We start from the raw sequence: 24,723 nt of genomic DNA on the forward strand, positions 1-24,723 counted from the left end.
GGCACCGCATATCTGGGGCAGCATACACTGGTAACACTCTGCGGTGAAGCCATCCAGGCCTGGGGCAGTACCTCTTTTTAACATCTTAATCACCCTCTGTATTTCCTTAGCTTTCAAGGGGAGTTTAACTGCCCTACCACCTCTGCTGATGATCTTGGGATGCCCGAATCTTCCAAGTAATCTACTAATGAGGGGCCACTCTGAGTGTCTGGTTTATCATATAAAGAGGCATAAAAATTGTGTAAGATCTGCACAATACCCACGGACTGGACCTCTCTCGTGCCGTCCAGCCTCACCAAAGAAGCGATGAATCTGTTCCCCCCCAAGACTTCGCTACTCTGGCCAGCAGCTTCCCTGATCTATTGCCAAATCTATGAAAGGTGTAAGCGCGATGAAAGAGCTGTTTCTTGGTTCGTTCCTGTATTAGCGAGTTTAGTGCCGCAAGCGTCGACACCATCTCCTCTCTAAGTCCTGGGCTAGGTGTTGCAAGATATTTCCGTTTTGCTATCTTAAATTTATGTTCCAACTGGACTATGCCTTGTACTAGACACTTTGCCCGCGCACACATATAGGAAATAATCTCCCCTCTCATGACCGCTTTCGAGGTTTCCCAGTATAGAAGAGCCTCCTCTTCGTGGCACTCATTTGCCTCTGCAAACAATAACCATTTCTGTCTAATGTGTTCTTGGAAGTGGGCATCTCCTGCTAAATACGCAGGGAATTTCCACCGATTACCCTCTAACCTCGCCGCCCCCAATTCTATGTCTACCCATACCAGGGAGTGATCCGAAATCTCTAGTGGTCCAATCTCCGCTTGTACAATCTGTGGGAAAAGGGCTCTAGCCGTTAGTATATAATCTAGTCTTGACCAGGTGCCATGAGCTCGCGAAAGGTGGGTGTAGTCGCGCACATTGGGGTTAACCAGGCGCCAAGGATCTACCAGGTTCAGCGCTTTACACAGATATTATAAACCTCTGCCCCTACCCATTGCTGTCACCGCAGAGGGGGCCGACCGATCTTGCTGCCCATCCATCACCTGATTGAAATCCCCCATTAAAAGCCAAGGGGCGGTTGAGTGGCGAATCCCAAATGCACTATGTGCTGAAAGAAGGAGTGGTCATACACATTCGGACCATACACATTGAGCAGGAAGATCTCCTGCCCCATTATGTTTAAATGCAGCAATATATATCTCCCCTGACTGTCTTGCGCCACCACACGCACTTTACATTGCAAGTTTTTGTGAATAAGAATTGCATCCCCCCCCTTCCTTCATAGTGCCGATGAAAAGAAGCATTCCCCCACCCATCGTTGCTTAAGCTTTAGATGTTCTGCATCAGACAATTTTGTCTCCTGTAAGCATGCAATCGAGGCCCGGTGATATTGCAAGGTTGTTAAAATTTTTGCTCTTTTTATTGGGGACCCAATACCAGATACATTCCAAGAAATTAGTCTAGGCGGCTTCATTTAACCCGGTTCCCAATACTCCACCTCTTTGCTTTTCAAGATCTTAAAGACCAATAAGGCCCCCGGGCGCCCAGCCTTCACCCAGAGGTCACAATCCTTCAATCGCCCACCGCAGCGCGCAGCAATCACAACCCCAAACATTATTCTCACCTGTGGCAATCTCCCCCTCCCCACCCCACTGCCTTCCTCACTAACCCTCCCGCTCCTCTCTCACCCTCCACCCCCATTTCCCCACACCCCACCTTAGCCCCCTCCCCCACCACATACCCTCCACTTAACTATCCCCATGATAGCAAAGTCACAAAGTGCTGTAGCCCCCGCCCGACCCCCCACCCTCCACCTCCGCTTTACATATTGTAACATACATAACTGTCATAACTCAAAGGTTACTGGCTAATCAGCGCAACCCCCACTTTCAACAAACAAATGCATTTTCTATAAGACCAGACACTAAGTGTCACCACATCAAATCGGGCTCTCTGCTCCTTTCAGTTCTCTGTTCAAAAACTGCAGGGCTGTTTGCTCCGACACAAAAGAGATCCATTTCTCTTCATGCTGAATTTTCAGGGTAGCCGGATACAACAACATAAAGCACGTCTTCCTTTCCACCAGGGCTGTGTAAACCCGGTGAAACCTCCGCCTCTTATCCTGGACGCTAGCCAAATAATCTTGAAAGATTCGTACCTGAGCGCCTGCATATGTTAAAGACTCTCTTTTCAGGCGACAGCCTCTGAGGATCTCTTCCTTGTGAATGTAGTTGTGAACTTTGAGAATGATTACCCTGGGGCGCTGATTGCCTTGCTGCTGCCGCCCAATCCTATGGGCTCTCTCTATGCAGAACGGGCCACAGCTATCAGATAGGGCAACTTCTTTTGTCAGCCACTCTTCCAATATAGTGCTCAGATTCTTATCAGGGAGAGATTCCCGTATCCCCACCAACCTAAGGTTACTGCGACGTGCCCTGTTTTCAAGTTCATCTAACTTTTCTGCTTGCCTGTTGTATAAAGGCTGTCATTTAGTGGCTCAAAATTGTAGGAAATCATATAGCAGTCAATGTTCATTCACCAATGACTTCCACCATCAATACACATATACCATAGACTCAGCGGTGCTCCTCACCAACCATAAACTTTAAGCTGGTAAATCTTAGGCACTCACCTCCTCATCGGTCCGTTGGATTAAATAATGTAATAATTTTTCTTTTTATATAAATTTTCAAATTTCAAAATGTTTTAATACTTTCAACGCACTATCTTATATCTCCCATTAGCTCTCTATCTCCTATACAAAGATTTAAAAAAATACTCATCTTAAAGATGCCAATTCCATTGATAATTGAGGGTAGTCTATCCAACACAGACTATGTTTCACTAGTAAGCTGTATCAAGGCATTCCCTCTCTATTGATTTTGGCATTCCAAAGCCTCTGTAATGTTCTGGCTTCAAAATGGCGAAAGGCTTACCAATTTAAAGTTTATGGCTGGTGAGGGGCACTGCTAAGGTCTATGGTACATGTGTTTTGACAGTGGATGTCATTAGTTAATGAACATTGACTGTTTTATAAAGCAGCATAGCCTGCTCTTTGTCTTTATAAAATAGGCACCCAGATCCAGCCCTATCAATGCACAAAATGCCGACATACAAATTAATACTTGTTCCAAAATAAGTGCAAATACGCATGTATATTCTCTGGATGTACCCACGTATTTAATAAAACATGCACATACATCGTTACACTGCTTCCATTCCACCCAAATTATGCTCCCAGAAATGCCAACGTAGTGATCACCTAAGAAGAAGCTCATACTTTTCATTTGTATAATTTGTACACATTTATGCATTCACTCAATTTCATAAAAACCCTTTTCCATATTTAAAACAGGTTTTACCTGTGGAAGAAGCATCATAAAATTACTACTTTGAGTGAACCTGAACTTAAAAAAATCTTTGTCAAACTGATTTGAAACTCAGTCTGACGATCAGAAATAATGAGGAGAAATGTAAAGATGTGAAATGAGTAGGAGGTTCAGTCTTCTCTAGCCTGGACTTTTATTCTAATACTAGTAAAAAAGCCCCGTTTCTGATGCAAATGAAACGGGGGCTAGCAATGTTTTCTTCTGTGTGCATGTGGGAGTGTGTGTGTCCCTGCCCTCTGGCCTCTCTCCCCTCCCCTCTCTGAGTCCTTCACTGTTACAGAGCCAGCGATTTGATTTCGTGCTCTGCTGTTTTCCTTCACTGACTGTGTTACAGAGAGGGCGGGGCACACACTCATAGGGAAACCGGATATCTCTCCCCCTTCACACTTCCGGCTAGAGGCTTCATAGAACGTTGATGTTGCTTTTTATATAGAGAGATATGCTACTTAACTAAGGTATCAAAAAGACCCCGTTAACAGCTATGGGGTAAATGTTTCAAGGGGATCTAGCTGCCTAACACAGTTCACCCACTTTATGGGTCCCTTTGAAAATTTACCAGTGCAGAGTGACCAAGCTGAATTATCAAATTTTGGGCAGTTTTGCGGATGAGGTTATGTTGGGGAACATAAATTAATTGACTAGCATAAGTTTCCATTGATGTCTAGTTAATTTAGCTGGACTGAATTAGTTTAACATCTGGTAGATGCTGATACTGAAAGAGAACTTTAGGTAGCAGTTTTGCTAGTCTGACACATTTCCCAAAGTATTGTTGTATGTAATTTTATGTACACAACGAGAGGTAAAAGTAGACAATCAGTGATCAGCAAGATGGTAGAAGAATAACAATGGAACACCAGTATGGCACATAAAATTTGATTTAGTGAACACAGTTCCAATGCAGCCATGTTTCAGCAGATGCCTGCCTCTCAAATACTATATTATACTGCAGTAGGCCGATATTCAAAGCAATTTAAGTGGGCAGGAGCCTTTCCTGCCCGCTTAAATAGCTTCCCGCCGCCTCACCGGGGATATTCAGCGGCACTTAATCAGACAATGCTGCTGAATATCCCCTGAGACCACGCAAAACAAAATGTGGGCAGGTCAGGGGTGGCGCTGGGGTCAGCACTGTAGAGGAGGCCCAGGTTATGCAGGTGCCGGCAGTATTCTGTGCCGGCACCCCGCATAGCTAAGCAGCTTTATTTAGGTTGGTTAGCAATGCGGGTATCAGCTCTGAATATTGAACCAGTACCCGCATAACTTTTTGTTTTCTTGGAAAAAAAAAAAGCAGCCCCAGAGCCCAAACTCATCCCCCCCTGTGCCAATGTCCCCTATCGTGAAGTACCGTTAGCTGCTGCAGGAGGTTGCAGCAGCCATATTACAGAGATGCCACAAGGGGGATGGAGTGAGGGGACAGTTCTTCTGCCCCAATGACCCTGCTGGACCACCAGGGATGTAGGTAAGGCCAGGGCTTACCTTCATGGTTGAGGGTTGAAGGGGTGTCCTCTTGATGCGGGCTGGGGGAGGGAAGGAGGGAAAGAGGGGACATTGGTGTATGGGGGGGGGGAGCAAGACGGGGCTTGGGGACTGGGTTTAAAAAAATAGAAAACAAAACAAGGTTATGTGGGTCCATGGCCCAATATTCAGCTGGGGCCGCATAACTCTTATATGGCCCCGGCTGAATATCAGCCGGACCCTCATAAGTCTGGATGGCCAGGCTGCCCAAAATTATCCCCAATATTCAGTGCTGGTGCCCGGCATGGTCCAGCACTGAATATCGGGGGATAATTTAGCCAGCGACGATCAGCATTTAAAAAAAACACTGACTGCCGCAGGTTGAATATCGGGGACAGGCGTTTTATATTCCACAATATCTCTAATATACTTCATCATGGATTACATAATAAGAAACAACCTCAAACAGGTGGAATTACATAGTATAAACAAAAAACATTCAGCATTACTCTATGTCAATATTAGTAAAAAAGTGGGTTTTCAGATGCTTCCTGAATAACAGATAAGATTGAGAACAGTATAATCGAATTTCAGATGCGAAAGGATGTTCAGGTTATTGATTCACCCTTAATTCTATAAACCTGCAGGCATAATTGTCTGTTTTGTGCACAAAGTTGCACACACAAGTTATAGAATAGGGTCAGTTACACGCATAGTTTAATAATTAGCTGCTAATTGGCATTCACAACCAGTTATTGGCTATAATCGGTTAATTGGAGATAATTTGCACTAACTAGCAGTTAGTCGAGATTCCACAAATTGTTAATGCAAAATCCATAGGGCTCAACTGCAAGTGGGTCATGTACTTGGGAGGAGCATGTGAAGGTCAGGGTGTACCTAGCACTTCTGTATGTGGGTTATATAATATTATCAGTTACATTCAAAAAACTGGATGCATAACTGCAGACGTGTGCTCTATTCTATAACAGCAATTACATGCATAATATTTATTTATTTATTGCATTTGTATCCCACATTTTCCCACCTTTTTGCGGGTTCAGTGTGGCTTACAGTATATTATGAATCATGGAAATACAATTTGTTACAACTCGGTTATGGGTTACATTGTGATAAGTTATGCGAGACAAAGTCAAAGTATCGTTAAGGAATATAATAATGGAAAAGAGCACTGAAACATTGGAAGGAAATAACGGAAACAAAAAGGGGCAATATATAATAACAGGAAAACATTTGGTATACATTTTCTGTGGGTAAAAGTATGAGTGTGGTGAGATTACGGGGGATGAGAATTCAGAAGTGGCTGTATTGATGCATTACTGAACAGTGAGTGTGAGCTTTATGTGTTTTAGTTCTTTCCGTAAATTTTCTCAAAAAGATGGGTCTTCAATAGTTTGCGGAAGGTGGCTTGCTCGTAGATCATTTTCAGGTTGCGCGGCAGTGTATTCCAGAACTGCGTGCTCATGTAAGAAAAGGTTGACGCGTGCAGCGCCTTGTATTTCAAGCCCTTGCAATTAGGGAAGTGGAGGTTGAGGGAAGTTCGGGATGATCTTTTATCGTTTCTGGGTGGTAAGTCTATTAAATCAGACATGTAGGCTGGGGCTTCACTGTGAATGATTTTGTGGACTAATGTGCATACTTTAAAAGTAATGCGTTCCTTGAGTGGGAACCAGTGTAGCTTCTCTCGTAAGGGTTTTGCACTTTCATATTTTGGTTTTCCGAAGATGAGTCTGGCTGCTGTATTCTGGGCTGTTTGAAGTTTCTTCAGTATTTGCTCTTTGCAACCTGCGTATAGTGAGTTGCAGTAGTCCAGATGACTGAGTACGAGGGATTGCACTAAGCTGCGAACGACGGATCTTGGGAAGAATGGTCTTATTCTTTTCAGTTTCCACATGTAGTAGAACATCTTTTTGGTTGTGTTGTTTGCATGAGTTTCGAGTGTTAGGTGGCGGTCGATAGTGACTCCAAGGATTTTTAACGTTTCTGAGATTGGAAGGTTTAGTTTTGGTGTGTTTATAGCGATGAATTCATTCGTGTTGTACTGGGAAGTGAGTATCAGGCATTGAGTTTTTTCTGCATTTAGCTTCAAGCGAAATGCATCTGCCCAGGTGTTCATGATGTGTAGACTTTGGTTGATTTCATTGAAGATTTCTTTCATGTCTTGTTTGAAAGGGATGTATATTATTACATCATCGGCGTATATATATGGGTTGAGGTTATGGTTTGATAGGAGTTTTGCCAAGGGGATCATCATTAGGTTGAAAATGGTTGGTGAGAGGGGTGATCCTTGTGGTACTCCACATTCAGGTGTCCATGCAGCAGACGTGGTTGAATTCGATGTGACTTGATATGACCGCTGGGTTAGGAACCCCTTGAACCAGTTTAGGACATTTCTTCCAATGCCAAAATATTCAAGTGTGTGTAATAGGATTTCGTGGTCAACCATGTCGAAGGCACTTGACATATTAAATTGTAGGAGGAGTATATTGTTGCCGGTTGCAATCATTTGTTTAAATTTAGTCATAAGGGTAATTAATACTGTTTCTGTGCTGTGATTCGACCGGAATCCTGATTGGGCATCATGCAGTATTGAGTGTTTGTTTAGATAGTTTGTGAGTTGTTTAGTTACCATTCCTTCGGTTATTTTGGTTATTAGTGGTATGGATGCTACTGGTCTGTAATTGGTTATTTCGCTTGCGCAGTTAGCATGCATCGTCCAGGCAATTTTAGGTGACCTGTAGAGAATTACTCCAATAGTGGATTTAAGATGGTTATGGGGTGGATAGATTTTGAAGAACATTTGTAATGCAAAATAAGGTAATACGTTTAATTTCTCTCTCCTGCATTCTAGGGATTACAAGACGCACACCTGCCATGCAGGATCAAACTTCTTCAACATCTGAGATTTGCTTCTTAAACAAATATTTTCTACGCTCAAAGAAGCAAAGACTTCCAACTAAGGATGTTCAGTATGCCCAAGCACTCTCCTTTCAAACCTGTGTGACTACCAGAAGCCAGAAAACAACCAACAAGAGACAGAATAAAATTAAAAAAGCAGAAAAAAGATACTCTGTAATCATGAAGTCCTGCATGACAAACAAAAGAGGTACTCATATGGACAAAGCAGAATTATTTTAGTCTTCATACAGAGGAACAGATTTACTAAGAACCTCATCCATTTTGTGTTGATAGACAAAACAGATGATTTGCACCCTTGATATAAAATCTAAATGGATGAAATTCAGAGACATTTAGGCGGGAAGTTATCAATGTAGGTTACTGTTAAGTCGAATAATTCTACCATAAGTCAGGTTATTTAAGCACAGGGTCTCATTCCATTGCTACAATAACCCAACTTGTGGTAAAATAACCTTTTTTAAGGGTAGCCCATGTTGATAACTTCCCTACTTAGGCTTGATTTTTGATTGGGCTAGAGCATAGGTGAAACAGTTCACATGACTTGCAACCAGTTAGTCAGCATCTAAATAGTACAGCACATGAATTAACATGTAGATATTTAAGAACCATTTCAAAATGTACATTCATAGCTTTATAGTTTGTGTCATTAATTATACTAGTATCAATTATATGGATACATCAAAATTGTAAATATTCCTATAGGGCGCTATTCCTTTGAAAATTTAGGCAGGTGAGCAAATGCAAGGTACAAACCCCCAGATTCTAGAATGGGCACCCGAATATCCACACCTAAATTTGGGTGCAATCCCAAGATGTGCACAAAACCTAATTATCAATCAATTAACATCAATAACTGGATGCTAACAAATCAATTTTTGATGTTAATTGGCACCGGTTAAGGATTGCATGTGTATCCGGCTGCATGCTATTCTGTATTTCTAGGTGCCCAAATCCCATAGCATGTAATCCAAAAGAGAGTGCGACCACAGGAGGGGCATAGGCGGATCTGGGGCATTCTCAACAGATGCGAGCACTAGTAAAGAATGCCAGGAGTCTGCACCCAACTTGCACACTAGGTTTCAGCTGGCGTAAATCTTCAGACCCAGAGTTGGGCAGGGGAATCTCCGCTAAGTGCTATTCTATAAAGGGTGTTTATCCCGGAGTGTTCATAGCTCTAAGTGCTGATTTTTCCTGGTGCCTTTTTTTCAGCGACATTTTTTTTTCTTTTTTTTTTGTTACATTTGTACCCCACGCTTTCCCACTCATGGCAGGCTCGATGCGGCTTACATGGGGCAATGGAGGATTGAGTGACTTGCCCAGAGTCACAAGGAGCTGCCTGTGCCTGAAGTAGGAATCGAACTCAGTTCCTCAGTTCCCCAGGACCAAAGTCCACCACCCTAACCACTAGCCCAAAGTACTCATATGAGCATGTCAAAAATGAAATCCTTGTATGTATTTTTCTTTCCCATCCTAATCCCAATTCTCTTCTCTCCTAGAGGCTGACCAAATTTTGGGTTCAGTTTCAGATTCAGCACTAATAAACTGTCTCAAAATTTGGGTTCAGATTTCGGTCGAAAATGCCAGTGCATTTAGGGCTGAAACTAAAACTCTTCCCCTCTCACAATCACTCTCTGCCCCTTCAGTAGAAGTCGGGCCCACTGGCAGCAGCTCTCCCTCGGATCAGGACCCACTCGCTCCTGAACCCAGCTCCCTAGCGGCAGCCCCCTCCTGGGCCTAGCTTTTCATTGGTGGGTACTGGGCACAGGAGAATCCCCACTCACTCCTGTGCATGGCTGGCTCCAAGTGAAAATGGTTCTGGGATTTCCCGTGGCAGTCTCGCAAAACTGCCGCAGGAGGTCTCGGCAGCTGTCTTGAGATTGGAACCAACGTGAGCAAGGATGAGTGAGGATCACTGTTGCCCATGCTGGTTCCAATCTGAAAATTGCTACCAGGATCTCAGGCAGCAGTCTCGCAATACTGCCATGAGAAGTTCCAAAGCCATTTTCACCTTGAGCTGGCCATGCACAGGAATGAGTGGGGATGCTCCTGTACCTATTACCCACCAACAAAAGGGTAGGCCCAGAAGGGCGCTGCTGTTGGGGGGATCGACTTGGGAAGGGGTCTGCCACTGGGGGGGGGGGAGAAGATGCTTGAGAGGAACAGTTTTGCTTTTGACTTTGGTTTCTACCAAAACCAAGTGGCCAATTTTGGTTGCAGATTCAGTTCAGGAGAAACCAAAGATCATGGTTTCGGTCGGGCTCTATTCTCCCCCATCCCCCCTGGGTAAAAGTATGCATGCTATTCACAGTGGCTGTACTTTTAACCATGCTGGGGATAGAAGGAGGAATTTTCTAAGTCTTTTTATGGGGCTATACATGCTTGCCTCTGAAAGGTTTTGAAATTTGCCACCTTAGGGCCTGATTATATATCAGGATGTCTATGGGAGAATTCTAAAAAAGGTGCCTGTTGTATAAAGGCTGTCATTTAGTGGCTCAAAATTGTAGGAAATCATATAGCAGTCAATGTTCATTCACCAATGACTTCCACCATCAATACACATATACCGTAGACTCAGCGGTGCTCCTCACCAACCATAAACTTTAAGCTGGTAAGTCAAAAAATACTCATGTTAAAGATGCCTATTCCATTGATAATTGAGGGTAGTCTATCCAACACAGACTATCCTGCTTATAATCGAAAGAGAAAAACGCCTATATTGCGACCCAAATCGGGAGATGGGCGTCTTTCTCCCGTGGGCGCCCAAATCGGTATAATCGAAAGCCGATTTTGGGCGTTTCCAACTGCAATCCGTCACGGAAACGGGTAAAGTTGATGGGGGCATATCGGAGGCGTAGTGAAGGTGGATCTGGGGCGTGGTTATTGGCCGAGGAGAGATGGGCGTCTTTAGCTGATAATCGAAAAAAAAAGGCGTTTTTACTGCGATTTTGGGTCAATTTTTTGCACCCTTTTTTTTCACGAACAAGTCCCAAAGAAGTGCCCCAACTGACCAGATGACCACTGGAGGGAATCGGGGATGACCTCCCTGGACTTCCCCGGTGGTCACTAACCCCCTCCCACCAAAAAAACCCCACTTTAAAAACTTTTTTTATGCCAGCCTCAAATGCCGTACCCACCTCCATGACAGCAGAATGTATTCTATCCTGTGACAGCCTTTCCCTGGTTCTGATGTGGCTCTCGGGAGAATGTGACACCTTTTCTGTTATGCGCACTGCAGAGTCACATCAGCAATGCATTGTGGTGGGTGTAGAGTATTGGGCTCCGTGATTCCACTAGCTTGTGGCAAATGCTCACGATGTTGGTAGTTGGTAGGCTCTACTCCTATGGTGCTTTTCCCCCTGCTTACTGGGTCAGAGTGTGCCCTGTTTTGTTTCCGGTAGTCCATGAGGTAGTGGCCATTTTTGTAAGCCAGTTTTAGATCCCTTTCACTTGTTAGCCACGTTACAGAACTTAGTTCTTCCCTTGAATGTGGCTGAAAGAGGGCATTGTACAGCATTCTGCCAGCTCTGACCTACTGCTCATCTCAGTACCAGGGAGACTCGTTGCCAGTGGAGCACAACCTGTGATCTGCAGTTAACTGTGAGTAAGCGTGCTTATTCCAATAAAGGACGTTTTCGGAGAGATTAGTCTTCAGGTGTCAACTGGTGTGCCAATGTTATATAGCAGCAACAAGTCCTAGAGGCCTGCATGTATGCAGGTCCCTGGAGCACTTTTTAGTGGGTACCGCAGTGCACTTCAGCCAGGTGGACCCAGGCCCATCCCCCCCTACCTGTAACACTTGTGCTGGTAAATGGGAGGTCTCCAAAACCCACTGTACCCACATGTAGGTGCCCCCTTCACCCCTAAGAGCTATGGTAGTGTTGTACATTTGTGGGTAGTGGGTTTTGGGGGAGGGGGGTTGGGTGCTCAGCACCCATGGTAAGGGAGCTATGCATGTGGGAGCGTTGTTTGAAGTCCACCGCACTGACCTCTAGGGTGCCCAGTTGATGTCCTGGCATGTCAGGGGGGCGAGTGTACTACGAATCGTGGCCCCTCCCACGACCAAATGGCTCAGATTAGGACGTTTTTGAGCTGGGCGTTTTTAGTTTCCATTATCGCTAAAAAAAAACAAACACTCAGCTGAAAAATGTCAATTTTTTCGAAAATACGGTCTGTCCTGCCTCTTCACGTACCTGTTTTCGGACAGAGACGCCCATGGAGATAGGCGTTCGCGTTCGATTATGCCCCTCTATGTTTCACTGGTAAGCTGTATCAAGGCATTCCCTCTCTATTGATTCTGGCATTCCAAAGCCTCTGTAATGTTCTGGCTTCAAAATGGCAAAAGACTTACCAATTTAAAGTTTATGGCTGGTGAAGGGCACTGCTAAGGTCTACGGTACATGTGTTTTGACAGTGGATGTCATTAGTTAATGAACATTGACTGTTTTATAAAGCAACATAGCCTGCTCTTTGTCTTTATAAAATAGGCACCCAGATCCAGCCCTATCAATGCACAAAATGCCGACATACAAATGAATACTTGTTCCAAAATAAGTGCAAATACGCATGTATATTCTCTGGATGTACCCACGTATTTAATAAAACTTGCACATACATCGCTACACTGCTTCCATTCCACCCAAATTATGCTCCCACAAATGCTAACGTGGTGATCACCTAAGAAGAAGCTCATACTTTTCATTTGTATAATTTGTACACATTTATGCATTCACTCAATTTCATAAAAACCCTTTTCCATATTTAAAACAGGTTTTACCTGTGGAAGAAGCATCATAAAATTACTACTTTGAGTGAACCTGAACTTAAAAAAATCTTTGTCAAACTGATTTGAAACTCAGTCTGATGATCAGAAATAATGAGGAGAAATGTAAAGATGTGAAATGAGTAGGAGGTTCAGTCTTCTCTAGCCTGGACTTTTATTCTAATATATGCTACTTAACTAAGGCATCAAAAAGACCCCGTTAACAGCTATGGGGTAAATGTTTCAAGGGGATCTAGCTGCCTAACACAGTTCACCCACTTTATGGGTCCCTTTGAAAATTTACCAGTGCAGAGTGACCAAGCTGAATTATCAAATTTTGGGCAGTTTTGCGGATGAGGTTATGTTGAGGAACATAAATTAATTGATTAGCATAAGTTTCTATTGATGTCTAGTTAACTTAGCTGGACTGAATTAGTTTAACATCTGGTAGATGCTGATACTGAAAGAGAACTTTAGCTGACAGTTTTGCTAGTCTGACACATTTCCCAAAGTATTGTTGCATGTAATTTTGTGTACACAACGAGAGGTAAAAGTAGACGATCAGTGATCAGCAAGATGGTAGAAGAATAACGATGGAACACCAGTATGGCACATAAAATTTGATTTAGTGAACACAGTTCCAATGCAGCCATGTTTCAGCAGATGCCTGCCTCTCAAATACTATACTATACTGCAGTAGGCCGATATTCAAAGCAATTTAAGTGGGCAGGAGCCTCTCCTGCCCGCTTAAATAGCTTCCCGCCGCCTCACCGGGGATATTCAGCGGCACTTAATCAGACAGTGCTGCTGAATATCCCCTGAGACCACGTAAACAAAATGTGGGCAGGTCAGGGGTGGCGCTGGGGTCAGTACTGTAGAGGAGGCCCAGGTTATGCGGGTGCTGGCAGTATTCAGTGCCGGCACCCCGCATAGCTAAGCAGCTTTATTTAGGTTGGTTAGCAATGCGGGTATCAGCTCTGAATATTGAGCCGGTACCTGCATAACTTTTTGTTTTCTTGGGAAAAAAAAGCAGCCCCAGAGCCCAAACTCATCCCCCCCCGTGCCAATGTCCCCTATCGTGAAGTACCGCTAGCTGCTGCAAGGTTGCAGCAGCCATATCACAGAGATGCCACAAGGGGAAGGAGTGAGGGCTTACCTTCATGGTTGGGGGTTGAAGGGGGGTGTCCTCTTGATGCGGGCTGGGGGAAGGAAGGAGGGAAAGAGGGGACATTGGTGTGTGGGGGGGGGGGGAGCAAGACGGGGCTTGGGGACTGGGTTTTAAAAAAAATAGAAAACAAACAAGGTTATGTGGTTCCATGGCCCAATATTCAGCTGGGGCCGCATAACTCTTATACGGCCCCGGCTGAATATCAGCCGGACCCTCATAAGTCTGGGTGGCCAGGCCGCCCAAAATTATCCCCAATATTCAGTGCTGGTGTCCGGCATGGTCCAGCACTGAATATTGGGGGATAATTTAGCCAGCGACGATCAGCATTTTTAAAAAACGCTGACTGCCGCAGGTTGAATATCGGGGACAGGTGTTTTATATTCCACAATATCTCTAATATGATTCATCATGGATTACATAATAAGAAACAACCTCAAACAGGTGGAATTACATAGTATAAACAAAAAACATTCAGCATTACTCCGTGTCAATATTAGTAAACAAGAGAGTTTTCAGATGCTTCCTGAATAACAAATAAGATTGAGAACATTTAATAAAATGTGGTAATCTATTCCAAATCCTAGCTGATAGAACTTTAATGGAAGACTCCAAATATTTTTTCAATTTAATTCCTCTAAAACTTGGAAAGGCCATGGTCAAAAACTGAACATGCTGAATAGCCCTATTTGTGGTCAACAAAAAGCAGTATCTTGTAAAACGTTTGACCTACGAATGATTTAAAAACCATACATGCAACTTTAAAACTTATTCATTGGGAGATCGGAAGGCAGTGAAGTTTTCTGAGAAGAGAAGATGCTCTTTCAGATTTACTCATCTTGAAAATCAATCTGGCTGCAATATTTTGAAATAATTGTAATTTGTTTTGTAGTCTTACAGCAATACCTCCATATAACCCCCTCCCATTTACTAAACGGTGCTAGCGGCTGCTCTGCGGTAATGCCGACACAGCCCATTCAAAGTGAATGGGCTGTGTCAGCATTAACACATGGCAGTCTCTAGCGTGGCTTAGTAAACGGGGGGGGGGGGGGGGGGTAAGAATTACAATAATCTAAATAGGGAAGCAAAACCACCTGTGCAGCAGTTCTAAAACTCTGAACACTCAAAAATTACTGCCCTCAGCTGATGTAATCAAAAATTGAATTTTTTAACAAGAGCATTAATTTGATCTTCTAAAGTGAATCTTGAATCCAAAATCACATCTACAACTTTAGAATTATTCTCAATTTTTAAAACCTCTCTGGCAACAAGTTGCAAAGATTTCCAGGGTAAAGAATCAAAATCCCCAAACCATACCATCTTGGTCTTTTGTCTGTTAAGCTTTAGAAACTTGTTTTGTGACCAAGAGTCAACCAGTAAAATATTGCTTATCAACATTCTACTAGTATTCTCAAAGGTATCCGACGCAGAACATAAAAGAGAAATATCATCAGCATAAGACATTACAAAAATTCCCAAGGAAGTTCAGCCCTCTCCCAATGGTCTCATATAAATATTAAATAACTAGTGAAAAAGGCCCGTTTCTGACAGAAATGAAATGGGCGCTAGCAAGGTTTTCCTCGGAGTGTGTATGTTTGAGAGAGTGTGTGTGAGATTGACTGTGTGAGAGAGAGTGAATGTGCGAGTGTGTGTGTGAGAGAGAGAGTGAGACTGGGTGCGAGTGTGTCCGTGAGAGAGAGAGAGTGTGTGTGTGAGAATCAGAGTGTGTGCCAGGGGCCCCTCCCTCCTCCGTCCCAGTTCCAGGGTCCCCCCTCCATCCCTCCCTCCGTCTCTCCGTCTCTCCAAGTTCCAGGGTCATCCCCCCTCCCTCCTTCCGAGTTCCAGGGTCATCCCCCCTCTGAGTTCCAGGGTCATCCCCCCTCCTTCCGAGTTCCAGGGTCCCTTCCAGTTTCAGGGTCCCCCCCACCCTCCCTCAGAGTTTCAGGGTCCCCACCCTCCCAGTTCCAGGGTCACCTTCCCTCCCTCCCTCCCAGTTCCATAGTGCGCCTCCCAGTTCCAGGGTCCCCTTACCAGTTCAAGGGTCCCTCCCAGTTCCATGGTCCTGTCCCCTCCCTTCCTCCCTCCCTCCCTCCGAGGTGCTTGGTGGTGGGGGGGGGGGGGGGGGTTGCTATTTGCTGTCAACCTAAGGAGACACTGCTTCTGGCGTCCAGCAGCTAAGTCCTGTCGTGACCCACAGGCAGCTGGAGCTCCCTTATACTCTTTCAGTGACACACATTGACAGGGAACGGCTGGATAAACTTTTAGTGATATGTAGTTTAGATTTCATGATATTGATATGTACAGATGTGTAGCTTTCAAATAAATGAAAAAGGTGTGCAGTAAGAAAACAAAAACCTTTTGTCCTTTACCTGTAAAGGCGCAGTTTATCCAGTAGAAACAGCTTTAGACGTGTTTCAGATGGAAGAAGGGAAAAAAACCGACAATGTGTATCAGCAGCTTGTAGGTGTGCTTGGTTTTGAGTGTATGGGAATGACAGCTGTGTTGGGGAGTGGAAATCGAGATTAACCAATGGGCCTCCTTGCTTACATTGTAGTTGATTGGGTCAGTTCCACTCGTGTGTAGTAATTGTCCTGCTGCATGGCCAGAGTCGGAGAGGAGAGGGGGGTGCGGCGGAATGGTGAGCAAGCGGCTGCAGGAGGGTGGGTGAGGGGGAGTGTGGGCGGGGGGAAGGGGTGCAGTGGCGATTTTGTTTGGTTTTCAGTGTATGGGAATGACGGCTGCGTTGGGGAGTGGAAACAGAGATTAACCAATGGGCTTCCTTGATTCATTGAGTGTGTTTGGTCCGCCCTCAACGTCATCACGTTGTGACGCGAGGGCGGGGCAGACACTCATGGCCAAACCGGATATCTCGGCTGCCTCAAGTTTCTGGCTTGAGGCTTCATTCGAACGTTAGAGGTGCCTTTTATAAAGGAAAAAGTGGTGACCCCTGCGGTACACCACAACTAGACAGCCAAGATGCCAACACCATCCTATTCTTCTGAACTTTATATGACTTCTTTTTCAGAAACTGTTCAAACCATTTTAACACTGTCCGCCAGGATTCTATATAGCATGCCTAAATCTGCGTGCCGAAATCCAGGTGCATTCTATAACTACGTGCATAACTTAATTTGCTTAACATGCAGTGGCGTACCAAGGGGGAGGGCGGTGGGGGTGGTCCGCCTCGGGTGCACGCCGCTGGGCGGTGCCGCGGCGTGCGCCTGTCAGCTGAGTTTGCTGACATCGCTAACTTCGCTGCAGCTCCCTCTGCCCCAGAACAGGTTACTTCCTGTTCCAGCCGAAGCAGAGGGAGCTGCAGCGAAGTTAGCGAAGTCAGCGAACTCAGCTGACAGGCGCGCGCTGCGGCACCCCCCCCCCCAGCGGTGTGTACCCCGGGGGGGGTGTCATTTCGCCAGGGGGGGGGGGCGCACTGCACCCGGGTGGGGGGGGCGCATCGGCGCTCCGCCCCGGGTGTCATGCTGGCTAGGATCGCCACTGTTAACATGACAATTAGCGTTTTTAAAAGCACTTAACAAGCAATAATGAACACTAATTGGCAATAATTGCTTTTTACGAGCACAACTTGCTAAGAGTGTTCTATAATGAACTGCACCTAAATGGTAAAGCGTGCAGTTCAGAATAAATTCATGCAGTTCAAAAGGGGCATGTTTATGGGCATTTTGAGGGCATTCCAAAATCTACACGTGTGCCTAAATCTATGCACCAGGATTTACACCAAGTTTTCGTTGGTGTAAATGAGCACATGCAGATTTAGGCACGACAAAATCAGCTAAGTGTATTCTATATACCGCATGTAAATCTTATAGAATACGCTTAGTCGAAAAGGAGTCCATGCTGATTTTATAGGCACCATATATAGAATCTGGCCCTGTATCTGTGATACTCAATTCATTAAGCCTGAAAAGAGTGATCTATTGCATCAAAAGCCACCAAAATATCAAACTGTGGGGCCCTGTACAAAGGCACGATGAAAAATGGCCTGCGGTAGTGTAGATGCATATTTTGGGCACGTGCAGAATCATTTTTCAGCGCACCTGTAAAAAACGCCTTTTTAAATTTTTTCTGAAAATTGCCGCGCGTCCATTTTAGGTCTGAGATCTTACTGCCAGCCATTGACCTAGCAGTAAAGTGTCACGCAGTAACCGGGCGGTAATACCTACGCTTGTCAAATGCCACTTGGCATGTGTCCAATACGCCTGTCCGAAAATAAAAATTATTTTTTGGATGCGTGTATCGAACACTCACCAAAAATGAAATTACCGCAAGAGCGTTGGGTGCGCGTAGACACTTACGCAGCTTAGTAAAAGGGCCCCTGTAAGAGTATCATCTGACCACCTCTACTCAAAATATCCTTGATTTCTATAGTCAAAATCAAAAGAAGTGATTTCATACTATGAAAAGGATGAAACCCATGTTGGGAAAGATGTAACAAATCATTATTAGAGATGAAATCAGAAAGCTGTTGAAAAGTCAAAGAATTCCAGCAACTGGTCTATAATTGTCCACTACTGTTAAATGTGCACCCAGTGATTTGAATATAGGAGCGAGAACAATCTCTGAAACTGAATCAGGGTATTGACCTTCCTTTAAATCAACTCTGACAACCATAATATTATTTTCTTTTTTTTTTTTACTTTAAATTTTTATTGGGTCTTTTGAAATTTCTGCAAACATTTATATCAATGAAACCATACAATATACTTCCACTTATACTTCCATTTCTTCTCAAAGTCACAACATATTGACTATCCGATTAACTTATATAACCAACTTTAACACGTCTTGTTAATAACCCACATATCTCAAAATACAATACCCTCCACCCTTGTTCCTCTTTTTATTGTCTCCAGTTTTATGGTTCACCTGCCTGTCACAGGTGGTGGGATCGTTCTTGCCCCGTCATTTCTCTATCCCTCCCAAAATCTCTCCCTCCCCTTCAACCCTGAATCCCCACCTAATACCCATCCCCCTCCCTGGAATGCTTCCTCCACCCCTTAAAGTCTCTCGAGCATTTGTTGAAGTCTTGCCCATCCCCTTTTATGGCGATGTTCACCCTCCCTTCTATATACTGTGAGTCGTTCCATATGCCACAAAAGTCTCACTTTGACCTTCCAATCCCCAATACTTGGGGGGTCTACTGATTTCCAACAGTGTGCGATAAGACACTTAGCCGCTGCTATTCCCCACCGCAGCAGTTTCCTCCCACTCCTCTCGTTCATTATACAATCCCAATAAACACTGTCGTGGCCCACACACCAGTGAAACTCCCATAGTTCTGACCAGCGCTTTCATCACTGCCTGCCAAAATACTGCCACCCCCTCACACGTCCACCACACATGGAGAAATGTCCCTCTGTTTCTTACACCTCCAGCATACATCTGACACACCTGGGTACATCTTCTTTAGTCTCTCTGGTATGTAGTACCATCGTGTTAGTACTTTGTACGCATTTTCCTGCATTAACACACAAACTGATGCTTTTTGTACTTCCCCACAGATATCTTCCCACTCCCTCTCTGTAAATTGACATTGCAGATCTCTTTACCAAGCTTCCTGGAATGGGCAGTGGCGTACCAAGGGAGGGGCGGTGGGGGTGGTCCGCCCCGGGTGCATGCCGCTGGGGGATGCTGCGGCGCGCGCGCCTGTGGGCTCCGACTTCGCTAACTTCGCTCGTTCGCTGCAGCTCCCTCTGCCCCGGAACAGGTTCCTGTTCCGGGGCAGAGGGAGCTGCAGCGAACGAGCGAAGTTAGCGAAGTCGGAGCCCACAGGCGTGCGCCGCGGCACCACCACCCCCAGCGGCGTGCACCCGGGGGGGGGGGGGTCATTTCGCTGGGGGGGGGGGGGAAGGTGTCATTTCGCAGGTGGGGGGGGGGGGGGCACATCGGGGATCCGCCCCGGGTGCCATCCAGGCTGGGAACGCCACTGGGAATGGGTATTTTTTATCTTCATCCCCTTGAATAAATCTGTATATCACTGAAATGGGTTTTGGAACTCTCCCCAATAATTTCCACAAATTCTGTAGACTTTCCTTCTCCCTTGGGTGTCCCCTCCTCCACCCCTCTCTTTCTATAAAATGTGTTAGTTGCATGTATGCAAATCTCTCTCCCGCGGGGATTCCATATCTGGTGCACACCTCCTCGAAGCTACACATTCCACTCCCATGCAGCACATCTCTAAATTTCTCCACTCCCTTCTGTTCCCATCTTGCAAATATAGCATTTTCCCTTCCCGCTCCAAACCTAGGTTCCCACCTGATAGAGGCCATAACCATAATATTATTTTCATAGAAGCAGACTGCAATAAATAGGAAGGACAGATATCTAAACTACAAGATTTCGTAGACAGCCTTTTCACCAACTTCACAATATTGTCCAGAGAAACCACCGAGAATGTGATACCAAACCCTATCTCCAGGGGAACTGCTGATTTCCAAAACAGACACTTGACAGTAATCCACATAATCCTCTGTACTCGATTTGAAGTTTTGCCTAATTTTGTTATCTTTAGTTTGAAAAAACTTAGCTAGGCTTTCTGCAGATGGTTGTAGTTTTTTTTTTTAATTATTATTTTCAATAATACAAACGAATAATCATTTGTAAGGCAATACAGAGAAATTATTTAGGTGGTTGTAGTTTTTGAGGTATGAAAACTATGTCATGTGTATTAATCATCCTAGTAGACAGCTTAAATAACTCTTTGGAAGAATTGTCAGATTGTTTTATAATCTGTTCATAATGTTCAACTTTAGCTAAGGAAATTGCATTCTTATATTTTCTAATATTGGAATGCCATGATGCAAAATAAGATTGATTCTTAATCATTCTCCATAAACTCTCTGTTCTTCTACAGGCCCTTTTCAAAAGAGCTAAATTCCCGGTATACCAATGATTTTTGTTTTGCCTTATCTTTTTTAGTTATAATTCTGACAGTTTTAATAATGTTTTAGTTACCCCTGAATTCCAAATATCTAACATTGATTCAGGATTAAAAAGTAAATTATGTGATAAAACTTATTAATACAACATCCTTTACATTAGAGAGTTGTAATTTTCAAAATGATATATATGTCTTTACATGTTTTTCACCAGTATGGCTTTTAATTTTATCAATTTATACTTAGATTAGCAGTGTAAGATATTTTGTTTGGTTTTTAGAAACTACATCCCTAATGCAGGCATCTGCTGAAATGTGGCCATGTTAGGATGGTGTTTACATCCGCTGGATTCTACATAGTGCAACTTGAGTTGTGTACGCAAATCTAGTCACATTCTGAATCTGTGCACACAACTTAATTATCTTACCAAGCCAATCAGCACTGAATTGAACTTAGTAAGCAATTATTGACACTGATTGGCTTTAATTAGCATGTACATGCCCAAATGTCTAAGTGATGCATGTTAATTCTAAGATGAGAATCTGAAAAGGGGGTGTGGCCATGGGAGGGGCATGGACGGGTCATGGGAGTTCCTATAATTTACACACACTGTTATAGAATATTCCCTTTCCATATGTAATTTAGGTATCGGCATTTACACCAGGGTTATATTCGATTGGGTACCCCCAAATCATCTATGAAAATTTTGTCCCCCTCTCAATTAGTTCAGACTTGAGAAAGTCAAGGTGTTCCCACCATGTGGACGCTTTTTTCCCATACTGTCCATTAGGCTGCATGGTAAACTTATGTTTCCATTGTGTTGCACATGTGGTGTAACGGGTCAGCAGGAGAAATGCGCTCATGATGACAGAGAGAGAGCCCTGGTTGGGACATGGTGTACCGTAGAATTGGAAATGGCTATAGCGAAAGGGAGGGTGGAGGAAATGCACGAGGTCTGGCATTTTGAACATACATCTACACAACTCTTTACAGAATACATAAACATGCATCTACATCAAAAGCAGGAAGCATCAGGGTTTCATCAGTAGTGTAATAATGCTGAACAGCAAAACAGGTACATATATGATTTCTGTCAAAAAGGTGTGCTTTTATGTGCTGATCAGATAACCATGAACCGTGCAAAATGACAAATTGCAAAACTGTTCTTAAGCTCTTTGTGGGGAAAGTTTAATCAAAGAAGAAATCTACCTGTCACAATCATTGTGAGAGACCTGTTTTTCCCCCCAAATATACCGTGTCGTCTTGCAATCTGATAGACGATGATGCGGCACTTGTCACCTGAAAGCACTCAAAGGAACTTTGTGCACCACCTGGTAACACCAGGGCTGCCGAGAGGGGGGGCAGGGGGGACAAATTCCCCAGGCCTGGGCCTTCAAGGTAGGCCCGGCGCTGGGGTCAGGCTGCTGGCGCTGCAGTCCCCAGTCTCACCTGCCTGCCCTCGGCTCCATCTGCCACCGGGCCCCCTGCATTAAAATCAGCAGTGCCTCAGCTCTGTTTCCCTTCGGGCCCTCTCTGTGTCCCGCCCTCGCGGAAACCGGAAGTTACATCAGACGAGGGCGGGACACAGTGAGGGAAGGCCCAAAGGGAGGCAATCTGCCTTTCCAAACAGAGCTGAGGTGCTGCCAATTTTAATGCAGGGGGCCCGGTGGCGGACGGAGCCAAGGGCAGGCAGGTGAGACCGGGGACTGCAGCGGCGGGGAGGGGTGTCGGCCGGGGGGGTGGCCTTGCCCCAGGCCCAGCTTAGTCTCTCGGCGGCCCTGGGTAACACTAACATCTTCATAGCTTCTTTTACAATAGCACGTACCCGGCTAGACGCTTTACAAGAGCGCTGCCTTTATCACGATACAGACTCTGTGATTTTTGTAAGTAAGGAGAGTGAGTGGGACCCTCCTTTGGGTGACTATTTAGGTGAATTAAAAAGCAAAATCCCTAAGGGTGAGCATATCACAGATTTTGTTTTGGCCTGTCATAAAACATACGGGTACAGGCTATCCAGCGGTGAGATTCGTCTGAAGGTAAAAGTCATCACACTCAACAGCAAAAACAGCAAGAAAATAAATGTTTGCAGTTTTAAGGAGCTAGTGATGGATTACGATCCTATGGTGCCACCAAATGAACAAACTAAAATATCTATTCAGCAAAAGTAATAGTCAGAAACAAGGCTCAGTGACACACTGAATCTCGTGTACTTAAATAATTCAAAGGGTTGTGTATGATAAATGGGTTTTGATTCAAAATTTAAGATGTTGCCTTATAGCTACTGATTATATGCATACTCTTTGCATATGCTTTTACTTAGCTTTTTTTTTAAATATTGTATTCTTCCTAGATGAATACATATGAGGGTAAAGCATTAAAACGTATGTTTCCTAGATGAATACTGTTAGGGCAAAACAATCCCTGTATAAAGCATTTCTTCTGCCACTTTTTTCATCGCTATTTCTTTTACTGGTGCTATACTCAACTTTTTTTTTTAACTTGTATGTTTCTCCTTGTAGAAAAATAATCAGCTCATGCAGACTGAGCTCATACAGATGTCTCAAAAACAGGAGGGGGTAGGGGACAGGGGAGGGGGGAGGGTTTGTCACACAAGCAGTACAGCTCTGCCTTGAGAGATGAGTTTTATTGAGCTTTTTTTTTTTTTTTTGCAGCATTGTTCAGAAAAAAACCCTCCAGTTTCTTGTGAAACTTATCTTACAACGGCTTTGAAAAAAAAAAGAAAGGTGAATGGGCTTCTGCCTGTGTGAACGGGTCTGAAAGCAAAAAATGGTTCTGTTATGATCTCTCTTGAAAAAGTAGGGAGGAAAAGTACATCTGCCTTACGGCTACTGCTTAAGTCCACACTTCCTGGAAATGGCAGAGCAGGGATTACCTATAAGTTTGTTGCTAGCTATGGGAAAGGGGAGGGTATCGCAGGAGGAGGCTACAAACCCCTATTGATCTCACACAGAGAACAGCATGATTGCTGGAAAAAAACAAACAGCTCTTGAAAAAGCAGGACGATGAAAGTGCTTGGAACAGCTCCATAGTGTTCACACTAGTTCTTTCTACAGAGGATGGCTTGGAAAGGGGAAAGGGGGACTTGAAGGCTAGGGAAAGGGAGGGGTTGATGAATGATTTTACAGCAGAGCTGTTATGATTGGCTTTTGTCTATATGTGCCCTTTTTAAAGCAAAGAGGAGGATGGGTCAATCCTATTGTTTTAAAACCTAATGTAAGCCCCGCCCCCTCCAGAGCATCAAACCTCCAGGAAAGTAAATCAGAGTGCCTTTTGTCTGTAGTCGGGCCAGGCGCTTTGAAGCTATCTCAGGAGCAGGGTGAGGGATACAAAAAAAAAAACACTACTAAACTCCTTGCTCACCTTAGGAGGATGCATAAGGAAGTTAGACTCAATTCTTTTCCCAATTGAACTCAGTTCTCTCAAAACTTAAAAGAATCAAACCTACAACTTTGATAGCTAATACTGTTTTTTTATTCTTATATTTTCAAATTGAGGTAAGTATTTAACTATGTAATGTACAGAGCAATTTTCCTTCACTTCTTTTAAGAACCACACATTTAACCTTTTTATTTATTTTCCCTTTACTCAGAATCTGTCAGGAATTTGATTCTTAAAGCTTCTCCTCACTTCCAGGAGAGAACCATCATCTGCGGTTCAGGTAAGTATTTTATTAACTCTCACTTTTGCTTTAAGCAAATTCAGATTAACAAAGTTTTCCTTTAGGTTGGCACTTATCTGCATTTGATCAATCTGTAGCCAATTAGAGCAGATTCTTTCTTGTGTGGGGGCCCTTGTAGAAATCTTTGGTGTAGGATGCTCCACAGGTTTCTTCTCCCTAAACCTCACTTATAAATAACACAAACTGGGAGGCAAAACCCTAAACTCCCTATATTTATTCCAGAATAAACTCCTTCCTGGGTGGCATGCAATTAGTGCATAATTCTGTGGCCACATACACTAATATGTTAGTTAAAGGGATTTCTCTCTGCAAAACCTGTTTCTCACTGTTGTGTCCTTATTCTAAAGTGCTGCAGCAGGCTCTGGCACTGCACTCAAGCACCTCACACAGTCACTCATTCCATAATCAGCACTCCAACATTCCATCCCACAG

At 44.2% G+C, this 24,723-nt stretch overlaps 1 protein-coding gene across 4 annotated transcripts in view; it reads left to right on the forward strand.

Moving 5' to 3' along the window:
* The window catches only part of LOC115463361, a 209,087-nt gene that overhangs the window by 115,026 nt on the left and 69,338 nt on the right, over positions 1–24,723 (forward strand). For all 4 annotated transcript variants that reach the window (XM_030193785.1, XM_030193784.1, XM_030193786.1 and 1 more), the window contains 2 exons: positions 7,704–7,958; positions 24,202–24,270. In XM_030193785.1, the coding sequence (XP_030049645.1) occupies positions 7,704–7,958; positions 24,202–24,270 (324 nt within the window). The remainder of the gene's footprint in view (positions 1–7,703; positions 7,959–24,201; positions 24,271–24,723) is intronic.

Source organism: Microcaecilia unicolor, chromosome 2 (assembly GCF_901765095.1).
Source record: "Microcaecilia unicolor chromosome 2, aMicUni1.1, whole genome shotgun sequence".
NCBI classification, from domain to species: domain Eukaryota; kingdom Metazoa; phylum Chordata; class Amphibia; order Gymnophiona; family Siphonopidae; genus Microcaecilia; species Microcaecilia unicolor.